Below are 24484 nucleotides of genomic sequence, written 5' to 3' on the forward strand. Positions count from 1 at the left end.
AGCCCTTGGGTGGTGCAAACGGTTGAACGTGCTCAGCTGCTAATTGAAAGATTGGAGGTTTGAGACCACATGAGGTGGCCATGAGTTGAAACTGATTGATGGCAACTGGTTAATTGCTGATTATACTGGGCCTGCCCAGTTAATCCAGGATTATCTCCCCATCTCTCCACCAACTGATTGTTGTTGTTAACGTGCCGTCGGGTTGATTCCAATTCATAGCAACCCTGTAGGACAGGGTAGAACTGCCCCATAGGGTTTCCAAGGAGTGCTTGGTGGATTCGAACTGCTGACTTGGTTAGCAGCCCAGCTCTTAACCATTGCACCACCAGGGCTCCATCAACTGATGAGCAACTTTAATTCCATTTGAAAACTTCACCGCCCTTGGCCACGTAACAGCGTCCCTGAGTGGCACAAACGGTTCACACCTGACTACTAACCTAAAGCTTGGCAGTTCCAACCCCCGAGGTGGCGCTCCAGAAGAAAGGCCTGGTGACCTGCTTCATGGTGACGCCACGCGTGTAAGAGTAGGACTGTGCTCCACAGGGTTTTCAAGACCGTGACCTTTCGGAAGCAGACCGCCAAGCCTTACTTCTGAAGCATCTCTGGGTGGGTCTGAACTGCCAACATTTTGGTTAAGTCCAGCACTTAACATTTTCTGCCACCCAGGGACCCTGTAAAGACTGCTATTGTTATTGTTAGGTGCCATCGAATCATAGCGACCCCACGTACAACAGAACGAAACACTGCCCGGTCCTGCGCCATCCTCACCATCATTGCTATGTTTGGGCCCATTGTTGCAGCCACTGTGTCAATCCATCTCATTGAGGGTCTTCCTCTCTTTCGCTGACCCTCTACTTTACCAAGCACGATGTCCTCCTCCAGGAACTGGTCCCTCCTGATAACATGTCCAAAGTATGTAAGACGAAATCTCACCATCCTTGCTTCTAAGGAGCATTCTGGCTGTGTTTCTTCCAAGACAGATTTGTTCGTTCTTCTGGCAGTCCACAGTATATTCAATATTCTTCGCCAACACCATAATTCTAAGGCATCAATTCTTCCGTCTTCCTTATTCATTGTCCAGCTTTTGCATGCATATGAGGCGATTGAAGATACCAAGCCATGGTATTTTCTGTAAAGATTACAACCAAGAAAACCCAATGGAGCAGTTCTACTCTGTAAAGCATGGGGTTGCCATGAGTCGGAACTGGCTTGACAGCAACTCCCAGGGACCTTATGGAAAGATCCCTGGGTGGTGCCGTTTGCTCTCAGCTACTAACCTAAAAGTTGGTGGTTCGAACCCACCCATCAGCACCACAGAAGACAGGTCTGGTGATCCGCTTCTGCAAAGATTACAGCCAAGAAAACTCTATGGAGCAGAGTTCTACTCTAACACATGGGGTCGCCATGAGTTGGAATCCATGGCAATGTGTTTTTTTTTTTTTTTTTTTTTTTTGCCGTATATTTACAAGCTTTGGGTACTAGCACATCTTTCAAGGGCACCATTATCCTGCCTGCCACACCCAGCAAGGTCACAAGGACCTCTGTGACCTCATCATCCCCAGGTGCCCAAATTTCCAGGCACTCCCCTCCCTCCCACTAGTCCCTCTTCAGTGGTTTTTAGAGAGGCTACCATGGGGCTAACCCTGGGGAAACTCACAAGTCTTGTTCTTGAGTCCACACTCTGTTTGGAAGGATGAAGGCCTTACTCTGCAAAACCCCACCTCCGCCCCCACCCCCACCTCCGCCCCCACCCCCACCACCGCCCCCTGCCCGGAACTCAGGGTGCACGCATGTGTACGGGTACGTGTTTGGGCACGTACCTGAGAACCAGCTCGAGCATGTCTCATCGCAGCAGGTGAGTCTGGGAAGCAGAGGTCCCGCAGTGCCTCCTGCTGGAACTGCAGGGGGAGAAGGTCACGATGCTGGGGGTCACCCCTGTCTTAGTTCTCTAGCGCGGCTGTAACAGAAACACCACAAGGTGGTGGCTTTAATGAACAGAAATTTATTTTCCTGTAGCTCAGGAGGCTAGAAGTCCAAATTCAGGGCACCGGCTCTGGGGGAAGGTCTCTGCCTCCTTCAGCTTATGTTCCTCGGTGCCTTGGTGATCATGGGTGTGTACCTTCCCTCTGTTTGTGTTGCTTGCTTGCTTAACTTGCTCTTTTATGTCGCAAAAGAGGTATAAAACTCTAATACTGCCTTATTAACGTAATGAAAACTCATTCCCAAATGACGTTACAACCACGGGTATAAACCCACAGCTGTGGAGGTGATTCCGATTCAGTGACCCTACAGGACAGAGTGGAACTGCCCCATAGGGTTTCCAAGGTTGAAATCTTTATGGAAGCAGACCACCACATCTGTCTCCCAAGGAGGAGCTGGTGGGTTTGAACTGCTGACCTTTTGGTTAGCAGTGGAGCAATTAACCACTGCGCCACCAGGGTTTCTTAACCACAGGTATAGAGGTTAGGATTTACAATATGTATTTTTAGGTGGACACAATTCAACCCACAGCACCCTCCAAGCTGGCCCAGAATCCCACCTTGAAGCAGTGGGGACCAGGGTGGGCCTTCCACCTGGAGATGTACCTGGGCAAAGAGCGGAGGGTGGACTGAGTCTGGGCGGGGGCTGGATCTGCCCTGCAGGTGCTGGACACTGGCGAGCAGCTGATGGTCCCTGTGGATGTCCTGGAAATGGACAACGACCGGACCTGGTGGAAGTTTCTACTTTCGGGCGCAGTGGCTGGGGCCGTGTCTCGCACCGGCACGGCCCCTCTGGATCGAGCCAAGGTGTACATGCAGGTGTGGAGGTGGAGGACACAGCGGTGCAGCCACTGGGGACAGGACGGGGCGGGGATGGCTGGAGATGTGGAACTGGGCTTCAGGATGGGCTGGGGGTACTGTTGGAAATAGGTATGAGGGTGGGGCCGGGACAGGGGATGCAGTTGGGAAGAAAGCTGAATAGAGATGAGGGTGGAGGTTGAGGTTGGAGCCGTGGATGACAGTGGAGCTGATGCAGACTGGACATGGACCTGAGTGGGGGAAGGAGTTGAGACAATGGTACCAAGAACTGGGATTAGCACTGGACAAGGGCTGGAGTTGGGGATTAGGGAACTGGGGTGGAGCTGATGTGGATGGGACATGGAGCTGAGTGGGGGAAGGAGTTGAGGGAATGGTACCAGGGACTTGGACCAGCACCAGACAAGGGTTGGTGATGGGGATCAGAGGATTGAGGTGGAGCTGATATGGACGGGACATGGAGTTGAGTTGGGAAGGAGTGGGGAGAATGGTGTCAGGGACTGAGGTCAGCACTAGACAAGGGTTGGAGCTGAGGATCAAAGAATTGAGGTGGAGCTGATGTGGATGGAACATGGAGTTGAGTTGAGGAAGGAGTTGAGAGAACGGTACCAGGGGCTTGGATCAGCACTGGGAAAGGATTGGAGTTAGGGACCATGAAATTGGGGATGGGTTCTCTGGATGGGTTTGAAGACAAAATAGTACTGGAGAGGAGATGAGGGATGAGATGAAAACGTGAGTTCGGGCTGGGTTTGGGTCTGGGTTGAGAAAGGCAACAGGAATGGGTTACAGAATTCTATGAAAAGCCAGGGAAGGAGTTGAGGATAGAATTCCAATGGGATGGGGATAGGATTGGAGCTGGGCTGGCTAAAGGCAGGTGGGGTTGAGCCCCAGGCTGGGATGTGGATGGAGATGGGGTAGGAGGCTCCTCAAAGGGCAAGGGTCCTTTCTACCCTCAGGTCTACTCCTCTAAGACCAACCTCATGAACCTGCTGGGGGGGCTACAGAGCATGGTACAGGAGGGGGGCTTCCGCTCCCTATGGCGAGGCAATGGTATGAACGTGCTCAAGATCGCCCCTGAGTACGCCATCAAGTTCTCGGCCTTTGAGCAGGTGGGGAATGGTCTGCTTTACCCAGTCCCTCCCTCAAGTCCAAACCCCACAAGTCCAGGTCTTCATCCAAGGCACACTTTGCCCTCCAAGCCCCAGGCCCCTTCCCTAGGGTGGGTTTGAGGCAGGAAGAGGGTTAGCTTCCCTTACACCCCTCTCTCCTGTCCTAGTGTAAGAATTACTTCTGCACCACACATGGGACTCCACCATTCCAGGAACGCATCCTTGCTGGCTCCCTAGCTGTGGCCATCTCCCAGACTCTCATCAACCCCATGGAGGTAAGACAGAGCCTGCCCCACAGACATGAAATGAGATGAAAATCATCACAGCTTCCATCCGCTGAGCAGCTACCATATACCATGCATACGCCACCTTGTTCAAGTCTCGAAAAAATCCCATGGGACACTGGAATTATCTCTATTTTATTGTTAGTTGCTATCAAGTTGGCTTGGATTCTTGGTGATAAGGCCACCGCGTCAATCTATCTCAGTGAGGGATTCCCTTGTTTTCGCTCGCCCTCTACTTTACCAAACATGATGTCCTTCCTGGCAATTAGTCCCTCCCAATAACATATCCAAAGTAAGTGAGTCAAAGTCTCGCCATCTTTGCTTCCAAGGAGCATTCTGGTTGCATTTCACCTAATTTGTTCTTTTGGCAGCCCACAGTATATTCAATATTCTTCATTAACACCACAGTTCAAATGCATCAATTTTTCTTCCGTCTTCCTTTTTCATTATCCAACTTTCATATGCAAATGAGGTGACTGAAAAGACCACAGCTTGGGTCAGGTACACTTTGTCATCAGAATGACATCTTTGCTTTTTAACACTTTAAGGAGGTTTTTTGCAGCAGATTTGCCCAATGCAATATGTCATTTGATTTCTTGACTGCTGCTTCCATGGGCATTGACTGTTAATCCAAGTAGAATGAAATCATTAAAAGTCCTATGGGTGAGGGTCTGGGGACCATGGTTTTGGGGGGCATCAAGGTCAACTGGCATAACAAAGTTTATTAAGAAAATGTTCTGCATCCCACTTTGGTAAGTGGCCACCTAAGATTTATCAACTGGTCCCAACCCACCTGGAGCAAAGGAGAATGAAAAGCACTGAAGACATAAGGAAAATATCAGCTCAAGAGACAAAAGGGTCATATAAACCAGAGACTCCATCATCCTGAGACCAGAAAAATTAGATGGTGGCCGGCTATCACCAATGACCACTCTGACAGGGAACACAACAGAGAGTCCCTCACGGAGCAGGAGAAAATGGGGTGCAGAACTCAAATTCACATAAAAACACCAGACTTAATGGTCTGACTGAGACTAGAGGAACCCCAGAAGACATGGCCCCCGGACTCTCTGTCAACCCAGAGCTAAAACCATTCCAAAGCCAACTTTTCAGACAAAGATTAGACTGGATTATAAAACATAAAATGATGCTCGTGAAGAGCGGCCTTCTTAGTTCAAGTAGATACATGAGACTGAATGGGCAGCTCCTGTCCGGAGGAGGGATGAGAAGGCTGAGAGGGATAGGAGCTGGTTGAACGGACATGGGAAATGTGGGGTGAAAAGGAGAGTGTGCTGTCACATTGTAGGGATTGCAACCAGAGACATATATGTGTATAAATTTTTGTATGAGAAATTAACTTGAGCTATAAACTTTCACCTAAAGCACAACAAAAAAAACAAAAACCCTATGGATCATGGCAGAATATCTGAATCATAGACGCAATGTATTTGGTCCTACATACTATTTTTAAAAAACTAGTTCCAGCTCCATTTTCTGGAAGGATGTAAGATATATATAAAACTTTTATTCCAGATGGCTACCCATCATCTCAGCACCATTTATTGGGTGGTTCACCCTTTCTCCACAATGAACCAAGATGTCCCCTTGGTAATTTGCTAAATTCCTACACGTATTGGGTCTATCTGTGGCCATTCTCTTCTTGTTGCAAAGGTGTCTGTTCACGTACTAGTCCTTATTTCTAAGACTTGATAGCATGTTTTATAATAATTCTTTTTCACTGTTCTTCTTAGTTTTCCAAGCTATTCTCATATATTGGTTGTTGTTGTTAGGTGCCTTCAAGGCAGTTCCAGTTCACAGCGACCCCATTTACAACAGAATGAAACACTGCCCAGTCCTGTACCATCCTCACAGTTGTTGCTATGTTTGAGCCCACTGTTGCTGCCACTGTGTCAATCCATCCCACTGAGGGTCTTCCTCTTTTTTGCTGAGCCTCTACTAAGTATGATGTTCTTCTCCAGGGACTGGTCCCTCCTGATAACATGTGCAAAGCGAGATGAAGTCTTGCCATCCTTGCTTCTAAGGAGCTTTTTTGGCTGTATTTCTTCCAACACAGATTTGTTCATTCTTCTGGCAGTCCATGGTATAGTCAATATTCTTCACCAACACCATAGTTCAAAGGCATTAGTTCTTCGTTATCCAGCTTTGGCATGCTCATGAGGGGATTAAAGATACCATGGTTTGGGTCCGGTGCACCTTAGTCCTTAAAGTGACAACTTTGGTTTTTAACACTTTAAAGAGGTCTTTTGCAGACGATTTGCCCAGTGCAATACATTTGATTTCTTGACTGCTGCTTCCACGGGTGTTGATTGTGGATTCAAGTAAAATGAAATCCTTGCCAACTTCAAGCTTTTCTCCATTTAACGTCAATCTTTTCTGTTTATCATGATGTTGCTTATTGGTCCAGTTGTGAGGATTCTTGTTTTCTTTATGTTGAGGTGTTATTCATACTGAAGGGTGTAGTCTTCGATCTTCATCAGTAAGTGCTTCAAGTCCTCTTCACTTTCAGCAAGCAGGGCTGTGTCATCTGCATATTGCAGGTTGTTAATGAGTCTTCCTCCAATCCTGACACCATGACAATTCAGCTTCTAGGATTATTTGCTTAGCATACAGATTGCATAAGTATGGTGAAAGGATACAACCTTGACATACATCTTTTCTGACTTAAAACCATGGAGTATCCCCTTGTTCTTTTGATTGGTCCATATGAACTTTAGGATCAACTTGTCCAGCTATGAAAACAAAAACATCTCTCGGTATTTTAAGTGAGATGGTGTCTTAGTTATCTAGTGCTGCTGTAACAGAAATCCCACAAGTGGATGGCTTTACCAAACAGGCATTTATTCTCTCACAGTCCAGTAGGCTAGTTCAAATTCAGGGCACCAGCTCCAGGGCAAGGCTTTCTTCTCTCTGTCGACTCTGGAAGTAGGTCCTTCTCATCAATCTTGCCGTGGTCTAGGAGCTTCTCTGCATAGGAACCTCAGGTCCAGAGGACATGCTATGCTCCAGGCACTGCTTTATGAGGTCCCCCTGTCTCTCTGCTCAGTTCCCTCTTTTATATCTGAAAAGAGATTGGCTTAAGACACTACCTAATCTTGTAGATCTCATCAGTACAACTGCGGCTAATTCATTTAGTTAACATCATAGTGATAGGACTTACAAGACATAAGAAAATCACAGCAGACGACAAAACAGTAGACAACCACACTACTGGGAATCATGGCCTAGCCAGATTGATACACATTTTTGGGGGACACAATCCAATCCATAACAGTGTCCAATCTATAAATTTAGAGACTATATGTATCTTGTCGATGAGGCAGTGGTGGTTCAGTGGTAGAACTCTTGCTTTTCATGCGGGAGACCCGGGTTCCATTCCCAGCCAATGCTCATCTGTCAATAGAGGCTTGCGTGTTGCTCGAATGGTTTTAGCGTAGCTTCCAGACTAGGATGGACTAGGAAGAAAGGCCTGGTGATCTCCTGAAAATCAGCTAATGAAAACCCTCTGGGTCACAACAGTCCGATCCATAACCTATCATGGGGATGCATAGGACCACGTGCACACAGAAGTCACAGACCACACGTACAGTTCAGTGGTTTATCAAGGAACAGGGTACAACTCAGGACTAGGATCAGAAAGTATGTAGGCAAAGTCTCCCTTCTTCAGTACAGGACAGCTCTCTCAGCTCCTCTTGACTGTGCAGGCCTTCTCTTGGCCCCGCAGTCTGTCACCACCAGCTCTGCCAGTGAGCCCCTTTCGGGCTTCTCGCTGTCTTCAGTATTAGAGCCCTTGGCTATGTCACAGCTCTTTAAGGAGGTTCCATACCTCCTCTCTCCTTCTGCTTTTCTTCCTGCTTGTTTCTCTCTCTCAAAGACCTTCGTGGGGATGGCTGCTTAAACACACAAACTCCTTGCCATTTTCAAGGCATAGCCCTCCCAACCCACCCCAGTAGGTGACAGATACTTCATTTGCATAGTAGGCTACAACTATTCTCATTTGCATAGTCTGTTGACCAATCCCTGCAAGGTACATACCAATCACAGGGCAGGTTGCTGTCTAGGTCCAGACAAAAAATACCAAACCAAGATGTTTACAGCCTGCCAATCAACCCAGACAAAAGTAACAAATGCTCTGGGGTAGAAAACTAGGGCAAGGGTAACTCTTCAGGGTTTAGGGAAAAAATCTGTTTTTCCAAAGAACCAAGGCAAAAGCCCTCGTAAAGAAACTCATTTCACCACAGGCCCTAAACTCCTAAGGTTACCCGCCATTCCTGCCTTGTGGCCTTCTCCACAACATGTCAGTTTGCTCCTTTAAGGCCAACAGAAATATGTGGGATCGAATTGATTAGAGTCCTTGAAAAATTAGATAGGAACCTTAGGGGAGCAGTGAGGTTATGCTAACTGGGGTCACACAACTTAAAGAATGTAATCAATGTCACTGAATTGTACATACTGAAACAGTCGAATTGGTGTGTATTCTCACAACAACAAAGTAAATATAATTACAAAAAAATAAAGCCCTAGACAAGAAGGAGCTATATAAGAAAAAAAAACATGACCAACAGAAATTTTTCTCCGCTGTTTCAAGCCTGTCCGATTTCTTCAACCTCTGGTGATAAACTTTTTTTTTAATTGTGGTTTAAGTAAAAGTTTACAGCTCAAGTTAGTTTCTCATACAAAAATTTATACACACATTGTTATCTGATCCTAGTTACTCCTCCTTTCCACCTTGGATTTCCTGTGTCCATTCCACAAGCTCCTATCTCTTTCTGCCTTCTCATCTTGCCTCCGGACAGGAGCTGCCTGTTTAACCTCCTGTATCTACTTGAACAAAGAAGCACACTCTTTATGCGCATCATTTTATTAGGCTCTCTTTTAAAGGGCTCACCTGATTAGGTCGGGCCCACTGAGGTTTACAGAGCAAACTGGTTTCTCATTAAAAAATATATAAATTGTTTTGTGACATTGGTTGCCAACCCCACGAAGTGACAACTCTCGCCCCTTCTCCACCCTGGGTTTCCTGTTTCCATTTGTCCAGTTCTCCTAGCCCTTCCTACCTTCTTTGCTTTTGGGCTGGTGTGCCCATTTAGACTCACATACGTGATTGAACTAAGAAGCCCGTTCCTCACGTGTTATTGTTTGCCCTGTAGACTTGTCTAATCTTTCGCCGAAGGGTGAACCTCAGGAATGCGGAGGATAACTTTTGATTAACTTAAAAGTTAACTGATTAGGGACTTTAATTACATCTGCAGAAATCCCTTCACCATTTCAATATAAGGTAACCTAATCAGGGGATTGCTAGCCCTCATAGTCACACATCCCACTCATGCTCAGAGCGGGAGAGGGACATTATACAGGGCACATATCCCACCTGCTCCAGGGGACAGGAATCTTGGGGACCACCTTAGAATTCTCCCTATCACTCTAGGTCCTTTATCTTTTGTGCAATTGTAAACTCAATATTTTGATATTGGGACATTCTCTAAAAATTCAGATTTCTGGCTCCTTTGGGAAAACTGGCTGTTCTGGACCCCTAGGGCCCTACTCCCACAACGCATAGTCTGGGTGGAGATGAGCTGAAGCCACCCCAGACCCCACTCAGCTCCCGTGGCCTCCCTCGCCCTCCTGACCTCTGTTGGCTTTTGAGTTTCACAGCCCTGGGTGGGAGCAGACGCAGGCTAAGGGAGCAGACAGTTCTGGGTTCGAAACTCAGCTCACTTTGCTGAGCTTGTCTCCTCATTTGCAAGATGGGGACAACTGCCCCATAGGGTTTTCTAGGGACAAGACCAGGCAAAGTTTTGTTCTGTTGTACACAGGGTCGCTGTGATTCAGAACCGACTCGCTGGCACCTGACAGCAACAATAATCTTTACAGGAGCAGATCTCCAGGGTTTTCTCCTGCAGAGCCGCTGGGTGGGTTTGAACCTTCAGCCTTTGGGTTAGCAGCTAAGCACTTAACCATTTGTGCCACAAGGGCAGAAGTCTGAATTCAGGGCACTGGATCTAGTGGAAAGCTTTCTTTCTCTGTGGAAAGAGAAGTCCTTGTCTCTTTCAGCTTCTCTTCCTGGGCTTTTCAGAGATCTCCGTGGGACATCAATCTCTCCCTGTCTACGTGTCCTTGCTCATCTCTGTGTCTAATCTGGTGTTTCTATATGTCAAAAGTGATTGGTTTAAAATACCCCATACACTGATCTGGCCTCAGGAACATAACAAAGAAAACCCTATATCCAGATGGGATTATATTCACAAGTATGTTGTTGTCCATTGCCAGCCAGATGATTCCGACTCATAGTGACTCCATGTGACGGAGAAGAAGCGCTACGCGGGTTGGAACCGCTGACCTTTCCATCGGCAACCATTCGGTTGGCTTAACCACTGCACCACCAGAGTGCCTTCATCCACAAGTACAGGGGTTAGGATTTACAACAAGTATCTTTGGGATACGCAATTCAATCCAGGACAGTCACTAAGAGGATTAAGTCAAACGAGCCACCTCATCTTCCCTCCTCCCCAGGTGCTGAAGACACGGCTGACCCTGCGCCGGACGGGCCAATACAAGGGGCTGCGGGACTGTGCTCGGCAGATCCTGGAGAAGGAGGGGCCCCGTGCCTTCTACCGCGGCTACCTGCCCAACATGCTGGGCATCGTCCCCTATGCCTGCACCGACCTGGCCATCTACGAGGTGGGGGTCCCACCGAGGGAGTGGCGGGGTGACCAGGGCCCAGACCCAGGGTGAACTCTCTCCCTGTCCTGTCCCCTTGCAGATGATGCGGTGCCTCTGGCAGAAGTCAGGCAGGGACATGGAGGACCCCAGCGGCCTGGTCAGCTTGTCTTCCGTGACGCTGTCCACCACCTGTGGCCAGATGGCCAGTTACCCGCTGACCTTGGTGCGCACCAGGATGCAGGCTCAAGGTCAGCCTGGCCCCCTGATGGCCAAGGTCTCCCTGCCCCTGACTCTCTGAATTTTCTCAGCCCCCAGAACAGATCCCCAAATTCTCCATATCGGATCCTGGCTGCCTTTGCATCCTGGCTGCCAAACCCATCAAAACCTGTACTCACATCCAAATCTGAGCCCAGTCCCTAAAAGTCATGAAAACATCTGTCCCCAAATTACCCTCGCTCCCCAAATGTGACCCAGGCTTCCCATACTGACCCCAAGACAAACCAGTTGCCACCAAGTAGATTCTGACTCATGGAGACCTGGCATGTATCAGAGCAGAGCTGTGCTCGATAGGGTTTTCAGTGGCTGACTTTTCAGAAGTAGATCGACAGGCCTGTCTTCTGAGGTGCCTTTGGGTGGACCTCGAACCTAACGGTTAGCAACGGAGAGCGTTAACCACTTGCACCAACCAGAGACTTCTGACCCTAAGATGGATAACCCCCAAAATGACCCAACTTCTCCAAACCAGACTGAGGCCTCAAACGGTTCTATAAATAGTTTCCAAATTTGCCATGTCTGACCTCTAGACTCCCCAAAACTCATATCTATTTCCCCCACTACCCTAAGAACTCCCCAGATCTGATACCCCAAATGGACTCACTGCCCCCGAACCTCAAAACAGACCCATAGCCCACCACCTTGACCTTGACAATGTCCCCCAAATGATCCCTGAGCATGCTCCCAAAACCCCTAGCAGATCTTAAAAGCTTTCTCCCTCATAATGCTCAGATGTTTTCAGAACTATTTCCTAAAACAAACCCTGAAAGCTGCTCCCCAAATCGAACCTCTCATTCCCCACAAACTGATCCATTTTGTCTAAAAATCTTTTAAACACTATCCCAACTGACCCGTGCAGACCCCTGGCCCTGGGACTCCCCCCTCCCCCAACACACACACCTCACAACTTTCCAGCCTCCCAAGAGGCTGGGCCATTGTTGCTGGGATCTTGAACTCGGCCCTGTCCCCACAGACACTGTGGAGGGCTCAAATCCCACAATGTGCGGAGTCTTTCAGCGGATCCTGGCCCAGCAGGGCTTGCCGGGGCTGTATCGAGGCATGACCCCCACGCTATTGAAGGTGCTGCCCGCCGGCGGCATCAGCTACCTGGTGTACGAAGTCATGAAGAAAACTCTGGGTGTTTCGCCAGTGAGCTAGGCAACAGGCCCTGGGTGGAAATGGACAGGAGCGCCTGGCGTCCCCTAGCCCCAAAGAGCCCTGCAGGCTCAGGCTCTGCGCAGGGCAGCTTTTGGAAAGAGCATGCTGGGAGCCTAGGTCGGGAGATTCTGAAGGCCCTCTCCCCATGGAGCAGCCTGGGACTGTGGTTTGGAATATTGCCAAGTGCAACCAGGCTCGCTGGATTAGGGGCGAAATGGCGGACGTGCAGACGGCCAGGAATAAAAGAATGATTTCTGCCCAGCGTGCCAGATCTTTGGGCGCCGGAGGGGAGCTGGGTGCTTGGGATCCCCGGGCCCAGGAGGGAAGCAAGGGACCTTAGGTCCCCGGGTCTTGAAGGGGAACTGGGAGCCTGGATGTTGTGTGGGTTCAGGGGATAACTTGAGGGCCTGGAATCGAAACCTACGATTCCGGGGCCTTCCAGGAAGGGAGAGGTGGTGCTGCGGGAATTAGAGGCTAGGATCCCCCGGTCATTGGAGGGACTGACGGCCCTAGGCCCCTGAGTTCTGTAGGGAAGTAGAGAAGCTGGGATTCTATGAGTCCTTGGAGAGAAGTTGCGGCTCTAAACCCTAGGGTCAGGGGAGAGAGGGGAGTACTGGAGAGCTCCAGGTTTTCTTCTCCCTGGGGCCACCCCACCCCTCCCCGGAAGCATCCGACGTCCAACGCCTCAAGCCGACCGCGTGCAGGGTCTACCCAGCTGGACTCCGGGAGCGCCAACCCAGCCTTCAGGCCTGAATTCGGGCATCCCGTGACCATTGCCCACGTCGCCTGCCATTCACGTCCGCTCCCGCCAATCCCCTCTCGCCGTCCGGGGCCGGCCCCGCCCACTGCAGCTGTGCTTCCACTGGCTCCCACGAAAACGAGGCACGGTCATCCCCTCCATTGCCATTTGCTCGCAGGGGCGTCAGTCACCTAGGACTCGCCCCCGCCGCTCAGCCATTGGACATAGCCATTAGACGTCAGCTAGAAAAGGATTCTGGTTAACAGGGAAAGCAATCAAGTCTAAATCCGACCTCATCAGGCCGAGCTCGTCGGGGATTTTATGAAACTAGCTGGCAATCTTCACAAGAACCGCCTTCCACGTGTACTCATTGGCTGGCGGGCATGACCATCCACCGGGTGCCCGTCCAGCCCGTTCAAAGAGCCCTTTCGTAGGCCCATCTTCCCAGCCCACTTCACTCTTTGGAGCCGTCAATCTGGTCCCAAAGCCGCCCCGCGATTCTGGAATTCCAGCCTCATTGGACCTCTCGTCCTCTCGGATCGCCTCGATTTGCCCGCCCCCGCAACCCATTGCCTCCTAGAGCTGTCGATCACTCGGTTGGCTCCCGCCTCTTGCCTCTCGCGGTTGCCCGATTGGCCGCGCGCCTTCAGAGCTCGCGATTGGTGCCCGGGGAGCAGCGGGCGCTTCCCATTGGCCGGGCGCCGCCGTCCGTCAAGCCGCCGGCGGGAGGAGGTGGCCCCCTTCCCCCTCCCCCCTCGTCGTCTTCCCAGCCGCTGGGCTCCCAGAGTGCTCCGCGGCCGTGTGGAGCGAGGCCTTGTTCCCGCGTTGAGCCGCCGCCGCCTCCTCAGCTTCTGCCTCCGCGCCAGGCCCGGCCCCGCCGCGCCATGTCGGACTACAGCACGGGAGGACCCCCGCCCGGGCCGCCGCCGCCCGCCGGTGGGGGCGGGGGCTCCGGAGGAGCCGGGGGCGCCGGGGGAGGCCCTCCTTCAGGCCCGCCGGGCGCGGGGGACCGGGGCGGCGGCGGCCCCGGCGGCGGCGGCCCGGGCGGAGGGTCGGCCGGGGGCCCCTCGCAGCCGCCCGGCGGTGGCGGCCCGGGAATCCGCAAGGACGCCTTCGCCGATGCGGTGCAGCGAGCCCGCCAGGTGAGGAGGCCGCGGGCCTGAGGGGCGCGCGCGCGGGCGGGCGGGCGGGGGAGGGGGCGGGGGTCACGTGCGCGCGCGCGGGGTCGCCGTGCGGGGGGTCGGGGCCGCCGCGGGGTCACGTGGGGCTGGAGGCTGGGGCCCGGCCGGCCCGCGGCGCTTCGGGTGGACTCCCCGCGGGTAACCCCCCCTGCACGGGGAGGCGGCGTGTACAGGTCCCCAGGAGCGACCCCGGGATGTGCAGGGGGCCCCGCAGCTCGGAGAGTCACTTTGGGACCCCACCTCTGAACAAACAAGGGTATGCTGCGCCCTGCTGGAAGTAGAGGGTCTTCCTTCGCCGTGGTGGGGTCTTGGCTGTGCCCTCCATCCCGATCAGGGCTATCTTTGCACCCATCGTAATTTCATTTCTGCCTCTTTTCTGAAAGAAGGGGTTTGTGGTTAAAATAAAAAAGTTCTGCTTTTTGAGTGTGGAAAGTGGACAGGGGATCTTTTTGCTGCCACAGTGGGCATAGGGGCTGGCTCGGACCGTGCTTTGGGCTGGAAAGCTGCTCTGTGGCTTGGCGGAAGAGGGAAGGGTCCCACCCCAGTGTTTTGAGGCGTGATGACAACATGGAGGTGTCATGTGCTGGTGTGACGGACCTCCCCAGCTCCATTGTCAGCCTCTGCCTCCTCATGGTCTGCAAGGATGGGGGGAGCTCTAGAACCAGAGGACTTTGCCGCCCTTTCAGGAAGTAGACCCGGCTGGGCTGAGTGAGAGCGCTCTGGGTTGCCCAGATGCCTACGGGACTGAGGACTGGCTCCTCCCAAGGTGGGAGGTCCCAGTAGGTGAACTGCCCAGTGTGGTCTGTGGCTTCGCCACCTCTCGCATGGGACAGGGTTCTAACATGCGTTTGCTCTGGTCGCCCGCAGAACTGTCTCGATTCAGAGGCAGCTTTGGAGGGGGGTTTGGTGCCGTCTGTTGGGTGGAATAAGGCCCTATGTGGGCATGCTGAGAGCCTTGGCTCGAGGTAAGCGCTAGAAAAACCAGGTAGAGGTGAAGAGATAAACCCTTAACTCCGTGTGTGTTCCTTTGGGAAGTTTACAACATCCCAGCAATAAAACCTGGTCTGAGCTTGGCTGCTTTATTGGGGTTGATTTGAAGTTACTCTCCATATGGCTAAGATGTAGCATCCATTCCCAAAGCGGCTTTAGTTTTGGTCCAGCTGAGAATTTCAGATGGCTGGTGCAGAGGTTAAGTGTTTAGCTGTTAACCAGAAGGTCAGTGTTTCAAACCCACCAGGCGCTCAGTGGGAGAAAGCCGTGGTGGGCAGCTTTACAGGGTCGCTGTGAGTCGGAATTGGACTCCATGGCAGTGAGTTTTGAGTCAAAATCTTTTCTGAGTTGTGTTAAATCCAAAGGTTTTGAGGGCGAGACAGGAAGTTGTACTCTGTTAGCATCCCAGAAGAGCGGGAGTAAAGTCACAGCCTTCTGGCTCTGTGTTGGGGCTGCTCCGGTGAGAATGGAAGCTTCCCCTCAGGGAGCTGACCTGCGGGCCCATCCAGCGCCAGAACTTCTGTTCCTTCCAGAGTCCAGTCAGCATGGGTTACAGTCCGACCACGGCCTAGCCTATCGAGAGAGTGAAAGGAAATGTTGAAATTTGTTTGTATCAAAAAATTCCTCCTCGGAGGTCTCAATCAAGGGAGTCTTCTCTAAATACGTTGGGGGACACTCTCAGGCCCGGCAGCAAGACCCACAGTTTGTCATAAGTCGGCGATATGCTGAGAAGTCAACCCGAGTCCTGTGGAGGGGTGTGTGGTGGTAACTCTACTGTGTTTCCTACTTTGTTTCTAGATCGCAGCCAAGATTGGAGGCGATGCTGCTACCACAGTGAATAACAGCACTCCCGATTTTGGTTTTGGGGGCCAAAAGCGACAGTTGGAAGATGGAGGTAACTACGTGCCACTGCTTTAGCGTGGGAAGAGGGAGCCGTCGGGACAGAGAGCGAGGAGCCTTTGTTTGAGGGTGGCTTGGCGTGGTGGGGGGCACCGCTGCTGTTTGGTCTTTTAAAGCCTCAGCAATCCTAGCTTTGTTCGTTCTTTTTTTTGTTCGGTCTTGCCATCCTGAGGTATCAGCAGAGACGAAGGTGGATTGTTTGTGATGGGGTCCGGGTGGAAGTTCTCAAGATCCTTCCTCCCTTTTCTGGAGGCTGCAAACCCATGGGCAGTTTTGTGGAGGCCCAGTCAAAAGTTTGGCTGGCCCAGGGGCCTGTGGCATCACCCACAGTGGCCAAAAATGATAACCAAATTGTCAACCAAATTATCGACCTCGCCTCCTTTCCACAGATTCCATCTGACTCAGGCAGGTCTGGCCCGTGGCAGCCGCCATCATTGTTCACTGGTTATAAAGGGCTTTTTGACTTGGATGCTGGTGGCAGGATGGGGGACGTCTGGTCCCTTCCGGGGCTGGTCTCTTCTAGCCACCTATTTGAGCTCTAGTACTGGGGGCAGGGAGTGAGGAGGGGGCTGTTTGCCAGGACAGGTGGCACCAGCATCAGGCCTGAGGTGCAGTGTGGGTGGGTGGGTGCTGCCATTGACATCCTTCCTCTTTCACAGACCAGCCTGAGAGCAAGAAACTGGCTGCCCAGGGAGACTGTAAGTCCACGGGGGGTGCAGGCAGGGGGTGGTGCCAGGGGTGGAGAGGGCTTTAGGGGCTGGGAGCGAGAAACAAAAAGGCTCTCCTTTCTGGAGGCTCTGGATGTTGATAATCTGGGGTTTGTGAGCTGGAGGGATCCCAGAACCCCCAGAATTGAGGCAGAAGTACTTCAAGCATATGCTTCTCTGAAGATGGCCCCACAGTGCTCATCAGGTGCTCCAGGCGTCTCAGAGCCATGGGGCGGGGCTGTGTCCAGTCTTCGGATTCCCAGAGAGGCGCCGGGCCAATCCTTTGGATTTTCTTTTTGCAGCGATCAGTTCTCAACTTGGGCCCATCCACCCTCCCCCAAGGTAAGATGCAGCTTGGGAGCCCACTGGCTCCCTGTCAGCCTTTCTGATGGACTTGGGTGGGACTTCTCTGTCAGGGTGCTGCACTGCTCGGGGACTTGGCTGACTGGCCAGAGTCACTGCCACAAGTCCTTTGCTCCTCTGTGGGCTTCTGAGGGGGAGAGGCTTGTAGCGATCAGCTGTCATGGGGGAAGGGTGGTCTCAGCCCCTGGGTCTTCCTTCATTGGGCGGGGGCAGCAGTAGGACACAGGCATCTGTCTCCCAAGGAAAGGCTTGACTCTGTTCTCACCCGTCTTCTGCAAATAACTTTTCCTGCACGTTGGTTGAGCTTTTTTGTGGTCCAAGATAGACTTAAATGGACCTGACCTGGTCTATCACAAGCAATTCTATTTTAATTTTGCTTCTTAGCAGGTTGAAAGTTTTGTGAGATACAGCGAAAATGACATATTAGAAAATGAAGTGAGAATGGTGTAAAACCGATGTTTTTACGTTTAGAGTAAGCAGACGTAAAAGTGATCCCATGAGGTTGTTGTTACAGCATCTCAGTGCTTGTTCTTGGCTGGAGTCAGCGGAATAGAGCTGGTCTGCAGGCCACACTGACCCAGACCAGTCAGTTCTCTTGGGACACAGCTGGGGAAACTGAGGCCTCGAGGGGCTAGGTGCCCCGCCATGGAGAAGGGAACCTGTGCTGAGGTCAGACTCTGCTAGGCCTCTGGGGGGGTCTTGGTCCCTGAGTTGTACGCAGCGGAATCTGAAGCTGCAAGTATGGAGGGTGGTCCTCCCTGGAGCAGGGACCGTGGCTGAGAGGGGCCAGGGCCTTCTGTCCAGGAGGCCTCTGGAGCTTTCCTTGCCTGCTCGGGACTGACTGTTGTGTTTCTCTCTGCAGGACTTCATTGACAGAGGAGTACAGGGTCCCAGATGGCATGGTGGGACTGAGTAAGTATGGCTCAGCAGTCAGTCCCCGTTACCTTGGGAGGGACACCATCATCTCCCCTTCTTGGGGATTGTGTCTCATGAGCTGCCAGCCCAGGAGCCGTGGATCTGAAAGGGCCTCTTGTCTTTGCTCTCATTTGTCCCTTCTTCGTCCTCTCTGGGAGGACAGGGGAGCTCTTGAAATGGCTCCTATCCTCCTTAATATCAGCGGGGCTGGGAACCCTGCCTCGTAGAGTCTTCCAGGCTCTGGCTTCCCTCCATCAGTTGGCTTTCCACTTTTCTCTCCCCCTAGTCATTGGCAGAGGAGGTGAACAGATTAACAAAATCCAGCAGGATTCCGGCTGCAAAGTACAGATCTCGCCAGGTATGGGGACCTGGGTTCCTGCCTGGGCAGGGGCTGGGATTGGCTGCACGCACTTAACTTTTGTGGCGACTGTACAAGTGAAGCAAGCTGTTGTCTGCTGAGCGCTTATTGTGTACCATGCTCAGTGCAGTGTTTCAGCTGTTACCGTCCCATGGGGTGGATCTGTGATTGTTCTCATTTTATGGGGACTGGAAGATGTAGAATTAAACACAGGAATCCTTGCAGTGAACTTTTATGTTGCTTTCTAAATGGGAGCTCTAATGAGCACAGGTGGCCATGTTGTTCACTCTTTCACCTACATCTTTGAGCTGCTCGGTACCAGCTTGGCGGTGCTTTCCGAGGGTTTGCTCTAATGTCTGAAGGGCTACGGGTGTAGAGGGTGCTCAGGTGCTCATTGGTGGTCGTGGGGTCATGGAGGGTCACGGCCCAGATTTGGGGCTTTCTGGGATCTACCTCTCCTTCCGCTCCATCTGTTTCCTGAAAAGTTTTGCCCGTTTATTGAATTTTAAGTTGCTAGTTCTTGGCCTTGGTTAGAGCAGCCTGCTGGTGTTGGGGAGGTAAATGGATTTGCCAGGCTGCTGCGTGGTGGCAGGGAGGGCCTTTTTAGTGTCTGCAGACTGGCGAGAGTGCTGACTTATCTCCTCTTCTCTCTAGACAGCGGCGGCCTCCCCGAGCGCAGTGTGTCCCTCACAGGAGCCCCAGAGTCTGTCCAGTAAGTCCCTGGCTTCCCCAGGAGAGGGAGACGCTCGGTCCCTGGGCCTCTAAATCAGGTCCCTCTGGAAGTCGGGAAGAATCCCGTGCCATCTCCTCAATCCCTTCTCTCCAGAGAGCTGCACTGATGCCTGGGTACCCCGGATCCTAAGATCAGGGCCACCTCGGGGATGGCAGCAGTGACTGCTTGTCTTCCTTGTTATCTGTCAGCCACTCGTCGGGGACCCTTCCTTTGGAGTTGGATGGGCCCGTGAATCTGCTCTGTTGTCAAATGGTGGCACCCCATATTTCACCTTTCCAGGAAAGCAAAGATGATGCTAGACGACATCGTCTCTCGGGGTCGCGGCGGCCCCCCAGGGCAGTTCCACGACAGTGCCAACGGGGGCCAGAACGGGACCGTTCAGGAGATCATGATCCCTGCGGGCAAGGCCGGCCTGGTCATCGGCAAGGGCGGGGAGACGATCAAGCAGCTGCAGGTGAGGGCGGGGCCCCTTCCTGTGTCTGCGTCTCCCTTGGCGCCTGGTATCCTTTCTGGCTGTGCCCGCCTGCACCCGTGTAGCCCCCCAGAGGCTGTGTGACAGCCCAGCACTCACAGTTAACTTTCGTGGTGCAGGAACGCGCCGGAGTGAAGATGATTTTGATTCAGGACGGTGCCCAGAATACGAACGTGGACAAACCTCTCCGGATCATTGGGGATCCCTACAAAGTGCAGGTGAGTGCGCCGCCGGGTGGAGGGGCAGGCGGCTCTCGAGACCTGCCTTGGCCGATGACGGGCGTGATGTGGGGCGCTTTTCAAGGGGACAACTGCTTCCCAGCTGTCTGGACTTGAGTGAGTGGCCTAAGCCCCCCACTCTTCCATCAGAACACGGGGTGCTGGCAGTGCCTCGATTAGGGAGGCACTGTGGGTGCGGTGGGCGTGGCACTCGGAAAGAGCCCAGCATGGCGCTGTGTGGGGCTCCTGGAACATGTGACAGGCCTGAGCCTGGTTCCCTGGAATGTGGAGGGTGGTGGGGACACTGGGCAAGGGCTCCGTGGACCATGCCTCTGTGTGTTTGCAGCAAGCCTGTGAGATGGTGATGGACATCCTTCGGGAGCGTGACCAGGGTGGCTTTGGGGACCGGAATGAGTACGGGTCACGCATCGGCGGGGGCATCGACGTGAGTGCAGGCCTCCCCCGGGGGGCAGCAGAGGAGCGGGCCGGTGTTGACCCTGAAGTGGCTCCCTCCGCAGGTGCCGGTGCCCAGGCACTCAGTCGGGGTGGTCATAGGTCGGAGCGGGGAGATGATCAAGAAGATCCAGAACGACGCCGGTGTGCGGATACAGTTCAAACAAGGTCAGGGCCCGGCCGGCCGCCTCCCTGGGTACGGCTCTGAAGCTGCTTGGCCCCACTTCTAGGCTGTTCGACCACGTGGGTGTGTCTGTTCCTCCCCCTCCCACATGACACTCAGACACCTGGAGAGGTGTAGTGTTGGCCCCAGAGAGGCGGTAGCACGGGGTTTGAGTTTTGCTTTGCTTTTCCACTTGTGTTCTCCCTGCCGGTCACAGATGACGGGACGGGTCCTGAGAAGATCGCGCACATAATGGGGCCCCCCGACAGGTGTGAGCACGCGGCCCGCATTATCAATGACCTCCTCCAGAGCCTCAGGGTAGGTGACCCGGACACCGGGGGCCAGGGTGCGGGCTGGCCAGGCCCTGCCCCAGAGGCCCCTGTGCTCACATGGCCCCCTCATTTTGCAGAGCGGTCCTCCCGGTCCTCCAGGTGGCCCAGGCATGCCCCCTGGTGGTCGGGGCCGGGGAAGAGGCCAAGGCAGCTGGGGCCCCCCTGGCGGGGAGATGACCTTCTCCATCCCCACTCACAAGTGCGGCCTCGTCATCGGCCGAGGTGAGTGTGCGCCCGCGCGGTTACTTCCCCCACCGTGCCCCTGTCCCTCCTTTTCTCCCCTTCACTGCTTGCTGCTCCTGCAGGTGGCGAGAACGTGAAAGCCATAAACCAGCAGACAGGAGCCTTCGTAGAGATCTCGCGGCAGCTGCCGCCAAACGGGGACCCCAACTTCAAGTTGTTCATCATCCGGGGCTCGCCCCAGCAGATCGACCACGCCAAGCAGCTCATCGAGGAGAAGATCGAGGTGGGCTCATGAAGGGCTTTGTGGGGCTGGGGTTTGTTCCTGCGCCTGTCTCCCACCCCTGACGTCAATCCTGTGCTCCTTCCCCCAGGGTCCTCTCTGCCCAGTCGGACCTGGCCCAGGGGGACCAGGCCCTGCCGGCCCAATGGGGCCTTTCAACCCTGGGCCCTTCAACCAGGGCCCACCAGGGGCTCCCCCTCAGTGAGTATTCCTTTCAGCTTCCTGCCGTTTGGGGTATGGGGGCATCTGTGCTGGCAGGAAGAGTGGTGGGACCCATTTCCATTCACCACCCAGAGGCCCACCCACCTCAGGATCCCTGATCTTAGGGACCTGAGGCACTAGTCAGGCCAGCCTCGTGATTTTGTGAGTCGACTTTAACTCATGGCCATCTCGTGTGTGTCAGAGTAAAACTGTGCTCCATGGCTGGTGTTTTTGCTTGACTTTGGAGGTAGATTGCCAGGTATTTCTTCCCAGGTGCCTCTAGGTGACCTCGAACCATCAATCTTTTGGTTAGCAGCCTCGTGTGTGGTTTGCATCGCCTAGGGATTACTCTCATTTTTCAGTAGACACTTATAAAAAATTTTGATCAGCTCTGATTCCAATCTCCGTAAACGCACTTGTGCCGTGTACTTTTCGTGCCTCGTGAATTTGGGGACTTGAGTTTCATGTCCTTGAGCCAGCACAGTCCAGCCCCTTGTGTCACCAGTTGTTGAGTCTGGTGGTCTGGGCCTGGCCTCTGGCCCTGTTCTTACCTTTAGCCCTTCGCCCATCCTTGCTACCTCTTCAGTGCAGTGGCCCCACAGCCAGGAAAGCACCCCAGCTCGTGTGTCTCCCTCTTTTTCATCCTGCAGTGCCGGGGGCCCCCCTCCTCACCAGTACCCACCCCAGGGCTGGGGCAATACCTACCCCCAGTGGCAACCACCTGCTCCTCATGACCCAAGTAAGTAACGGGTTCCCAGGCCAGAAGGGGCCGGGTGCCCAGCTTGGAGGGCACCTGGCTGCCTGCACTCCCCCTCTGAGCCCTTGTTCCGCTTCCTCTGGCAGATAAAGCAGCTGCTGCCGCGGCAGACCCCAACGCTGCCTGGGCTGCCTACTACTCACACTACTACCAGCAGCCCCCGGGCCCCGTACCGGGCCCCGCACCGGCCCCTGCGGCTCCCCCGACTCAGGGCGAGCCTCCACAGCCCCCACCCACCGGCCAGTCGGACTACACCAAGGCCTGGGAAGAGTATTACAAAAAGATTGGTGAGTCTGTGGCGCAATGGAGGGGGCTCCAGTCCTTGTTGGGAAAGGGGTGAGAACCCGCTGCCATCAATGAGCTGCCCTTTGACCTTTCTAGCAACTCTTCTCCCCGTAGGCCAGCAGCCGCAGCAGCCTGGAGCCCCCCCACAGCAGGACTACACGAAGGCCTGGGAAGAATACTACAAAAAGCAAGGTAAGCGGGCAGCTGGGCGGGGGTGGTGCAGTGAGGGGATGGCAGTCAGCCCCATAGCCCCCCAACTCACCTCTGCTCCCTCCACAGCTCAAGTGGCCACTGGAGGCGGTCCGGGTGCACCCCCCGGCTCCCAGCCAGACTATAGCGCCGCCTGGGCCGAATATTACAGACAGCAGGCCGCTTACTACGGACAGACCCCTGGCCCCGGCGGCCCCCAGCCTCCACCCACACAGCAGGGACAGCAGCAGGCAAGTGGGAACTGCCACCCTCCTCCTCCTCCTTTCTCCTTCCAACCCCCGGCCACCGTCCATCCTGCCTTAGTGGGTAGCGCCGGCAACCCCTTCCCCTGCGGGGTGTGTCCCTGATGCCTGCAGTGGGGCCGCGTGGCCGAGGTCTCCGGGAGCCCCCGCAAGCCGGGGGGCGTGTGCGCTGGGTCCAGAGGCTCAAGAAGAGGCCTCCATCGCCAGCCTGCTTGTTCCTGTGTGACGCTGTCATGACGTGGGGGGAGCGCCTGGAAAGACACAGGCGGGACTCTGGAACTGGTGGGTAGTCTGGGGGAGGGGGGGCAACAGACACCTTGGGGGTTGGTCGCCATCCAGGCTTCCAACTCACTCACTCAAACCTGGCCACTTGGGAAAAAAGAGTTTGTTTTCCCCTCTCTGCATTACTTTTTTGATTTTTGTACCTTTTGTTCTTGGAGTTTTAAACCCGTGGTATTTTTCCCCGTGTCCAAGTGACTGTGTTGCAGGCGGCCCCTGCGTGGGGTCAGCACTGGCTTGCTGGGGATGAGGGGAGCCGCCCGGCCCAAGGCCACCGGCGGGCGTGACCCCCTGCCCGCCCGCTGCTCGTGCGCGCGCGCCGCTGTGTCCCAGTCTTGTCTGTGAAGTGGGCATGACGATCGTTGCCACCTTCCAACCTACCTCACAGGGGTGTTGTGGGGACACCGTGATCTCAGAAAATGTTGATGTTGTGACGCGCCGGAGCCGCCCACCCTCCTCCAGACGAAGGGCACCCCTCCTCTCCCACCCTGAGTGCTTCCCTGCTCTCGCTCTCTGTCTCTGCGGTCCCTGCTCTCTCCTCCCGCTGATGTGCCTGCTGTGTGTCCTCCCTCTCCACCGAGGAGCCAGGCCCTGGAGTGCCTGACTAGGCAGTGAGCGCGGCTTTCCAGCAGGACACACGTCTACAGGCCCAGGACAGGGCCTCTGACCCTCTTGCCGCTGCTGTGCGGGCCCCTCCACTGCCCCTCCAGCCTCCCACCCCGCCTTCCCTCCCCTCCCTGTAGTGACCAATTCCTGTCTCTTCCCTCTCCGCAGGCTCAATGAATCGAATGAATGTGAACTACTTCATCTGTGAAAATCTTTATTATTATTTTTTTTTCCATTTTGTTTTGTTTGGGGCTTTTTTTTGTTTGTTTTTTTTTTTTTTGGTCTGGCGAGAGAGCGATGGCTGCCGCAGGGGGTGACGGGAGCCCTCGCTGTGAGGCCCCAGAGTTCACGGCCCACGCGGGCCGCGCTCTCGCTCTCTCGCATATTCTGTGTGTCTCACATCCTTTCCTTTCAAAATTGGGATCCTTCATGTTGAGCCCGCCATAGAAGATAGCAAGGACTAAATCTCTGCAAAAAAGAGAGAGAGAGAAAGAAAAAAAAAAACCAAAAGCAAAACAAATTCTATAAAATTATATATATATATAAAAGTCTCTATCCCCCAGCCTTCCTGAAACTGCTTTTCAGGGTAACATGGTTCATTTTCTTCCTATACCACC

The 24484-nt window shown here is 53.7% G+C and overlaps 2 protein-coding genes across 3 annotated transcripts; both read left to right on the top strand.

Moving 5' to 3' along the window:
- Positions 1–1693: 1693 nt before the first annotated feature.
- On the top strand, positions 1694–13842 carry SLC25A41 (solute carrier family 25 member 41). Its single transcript, XM_064279820.1, has 7 exons — positions 1694–1855; positions 2643–2798; positions 3752–3904; positions 4072–4179; positions 10720–10887; positions 10970–11117; positions 12116–13842. The coding sequence occupies exons 1-7, from the start codon at positions 1694–1696 to the stop codon at positions 12298–12300; spliced, it is 1080 nt and encodes a 359-aa protein (XP_064135890.1). The 3' UTR covers positions 12301–13842.
- A 66-nt stretch (positions 13843–13908) lies between these two features.
- On the top strand, positions 13909–24415 carry KHSRP (KH-type splicing regulatory protein). Of its 2 annotated transcripts, XM_064280392.1 has the most exons (20): positions 13909–14181; positions 16009–16105; positions 16770–16808; positions 17120–17159; positions 18043–18092; positions 18382–18453; positions 19108–19165; positions 19466–19640; positions 19778–19876; positions 20223–20321; positions 20395–20497; positions 20710–20810; positions 20902–21046; positions 21130–21290; positions 21379–21488; positions 22139–22227; positions 22332–22532; positions 22645–22722; positions 22810–22970; positions 24036–24415. In XM_064280392.1, the coding sequence occupies exons 1-20, from the start codon at positions 13924–13926 to the stop codon at positions 24042–24044; spliced, it is 2145 nt and encodes a 714-aa protein (XP_064136462.1). In that variant the 5' UTR covers positions 13909–13923; the 3' UTR covers positions 24045–24415. The 2 variants fall into 2 exon arrangements, with proteins under 2 accessions (XP_064136462.1, XP_064136461.1); XM_064280391.1 differs by having other exon boundaries at positions 22810–24415.
- The last annotated feature ends 69 nt before the right edge of the window (positions 24416–24484 follow it).

The sequence above is a fragment of the Loxodonta africana genome, chromosome 3 (assembly GCF_030014295.1).
Source record: "Loxodonta africana isolate mLoxAfr1 chromosome 3, mLoxAfr1.hap2, whole genome shotgun sequence".
Taxonomy (NCBI): domain Eukaryota; kingdom Metazoa; phylum Chordata; class Mammalia; order Proboscidea; family Elephantidae; genus Loxodonta; species Loxodonta africana.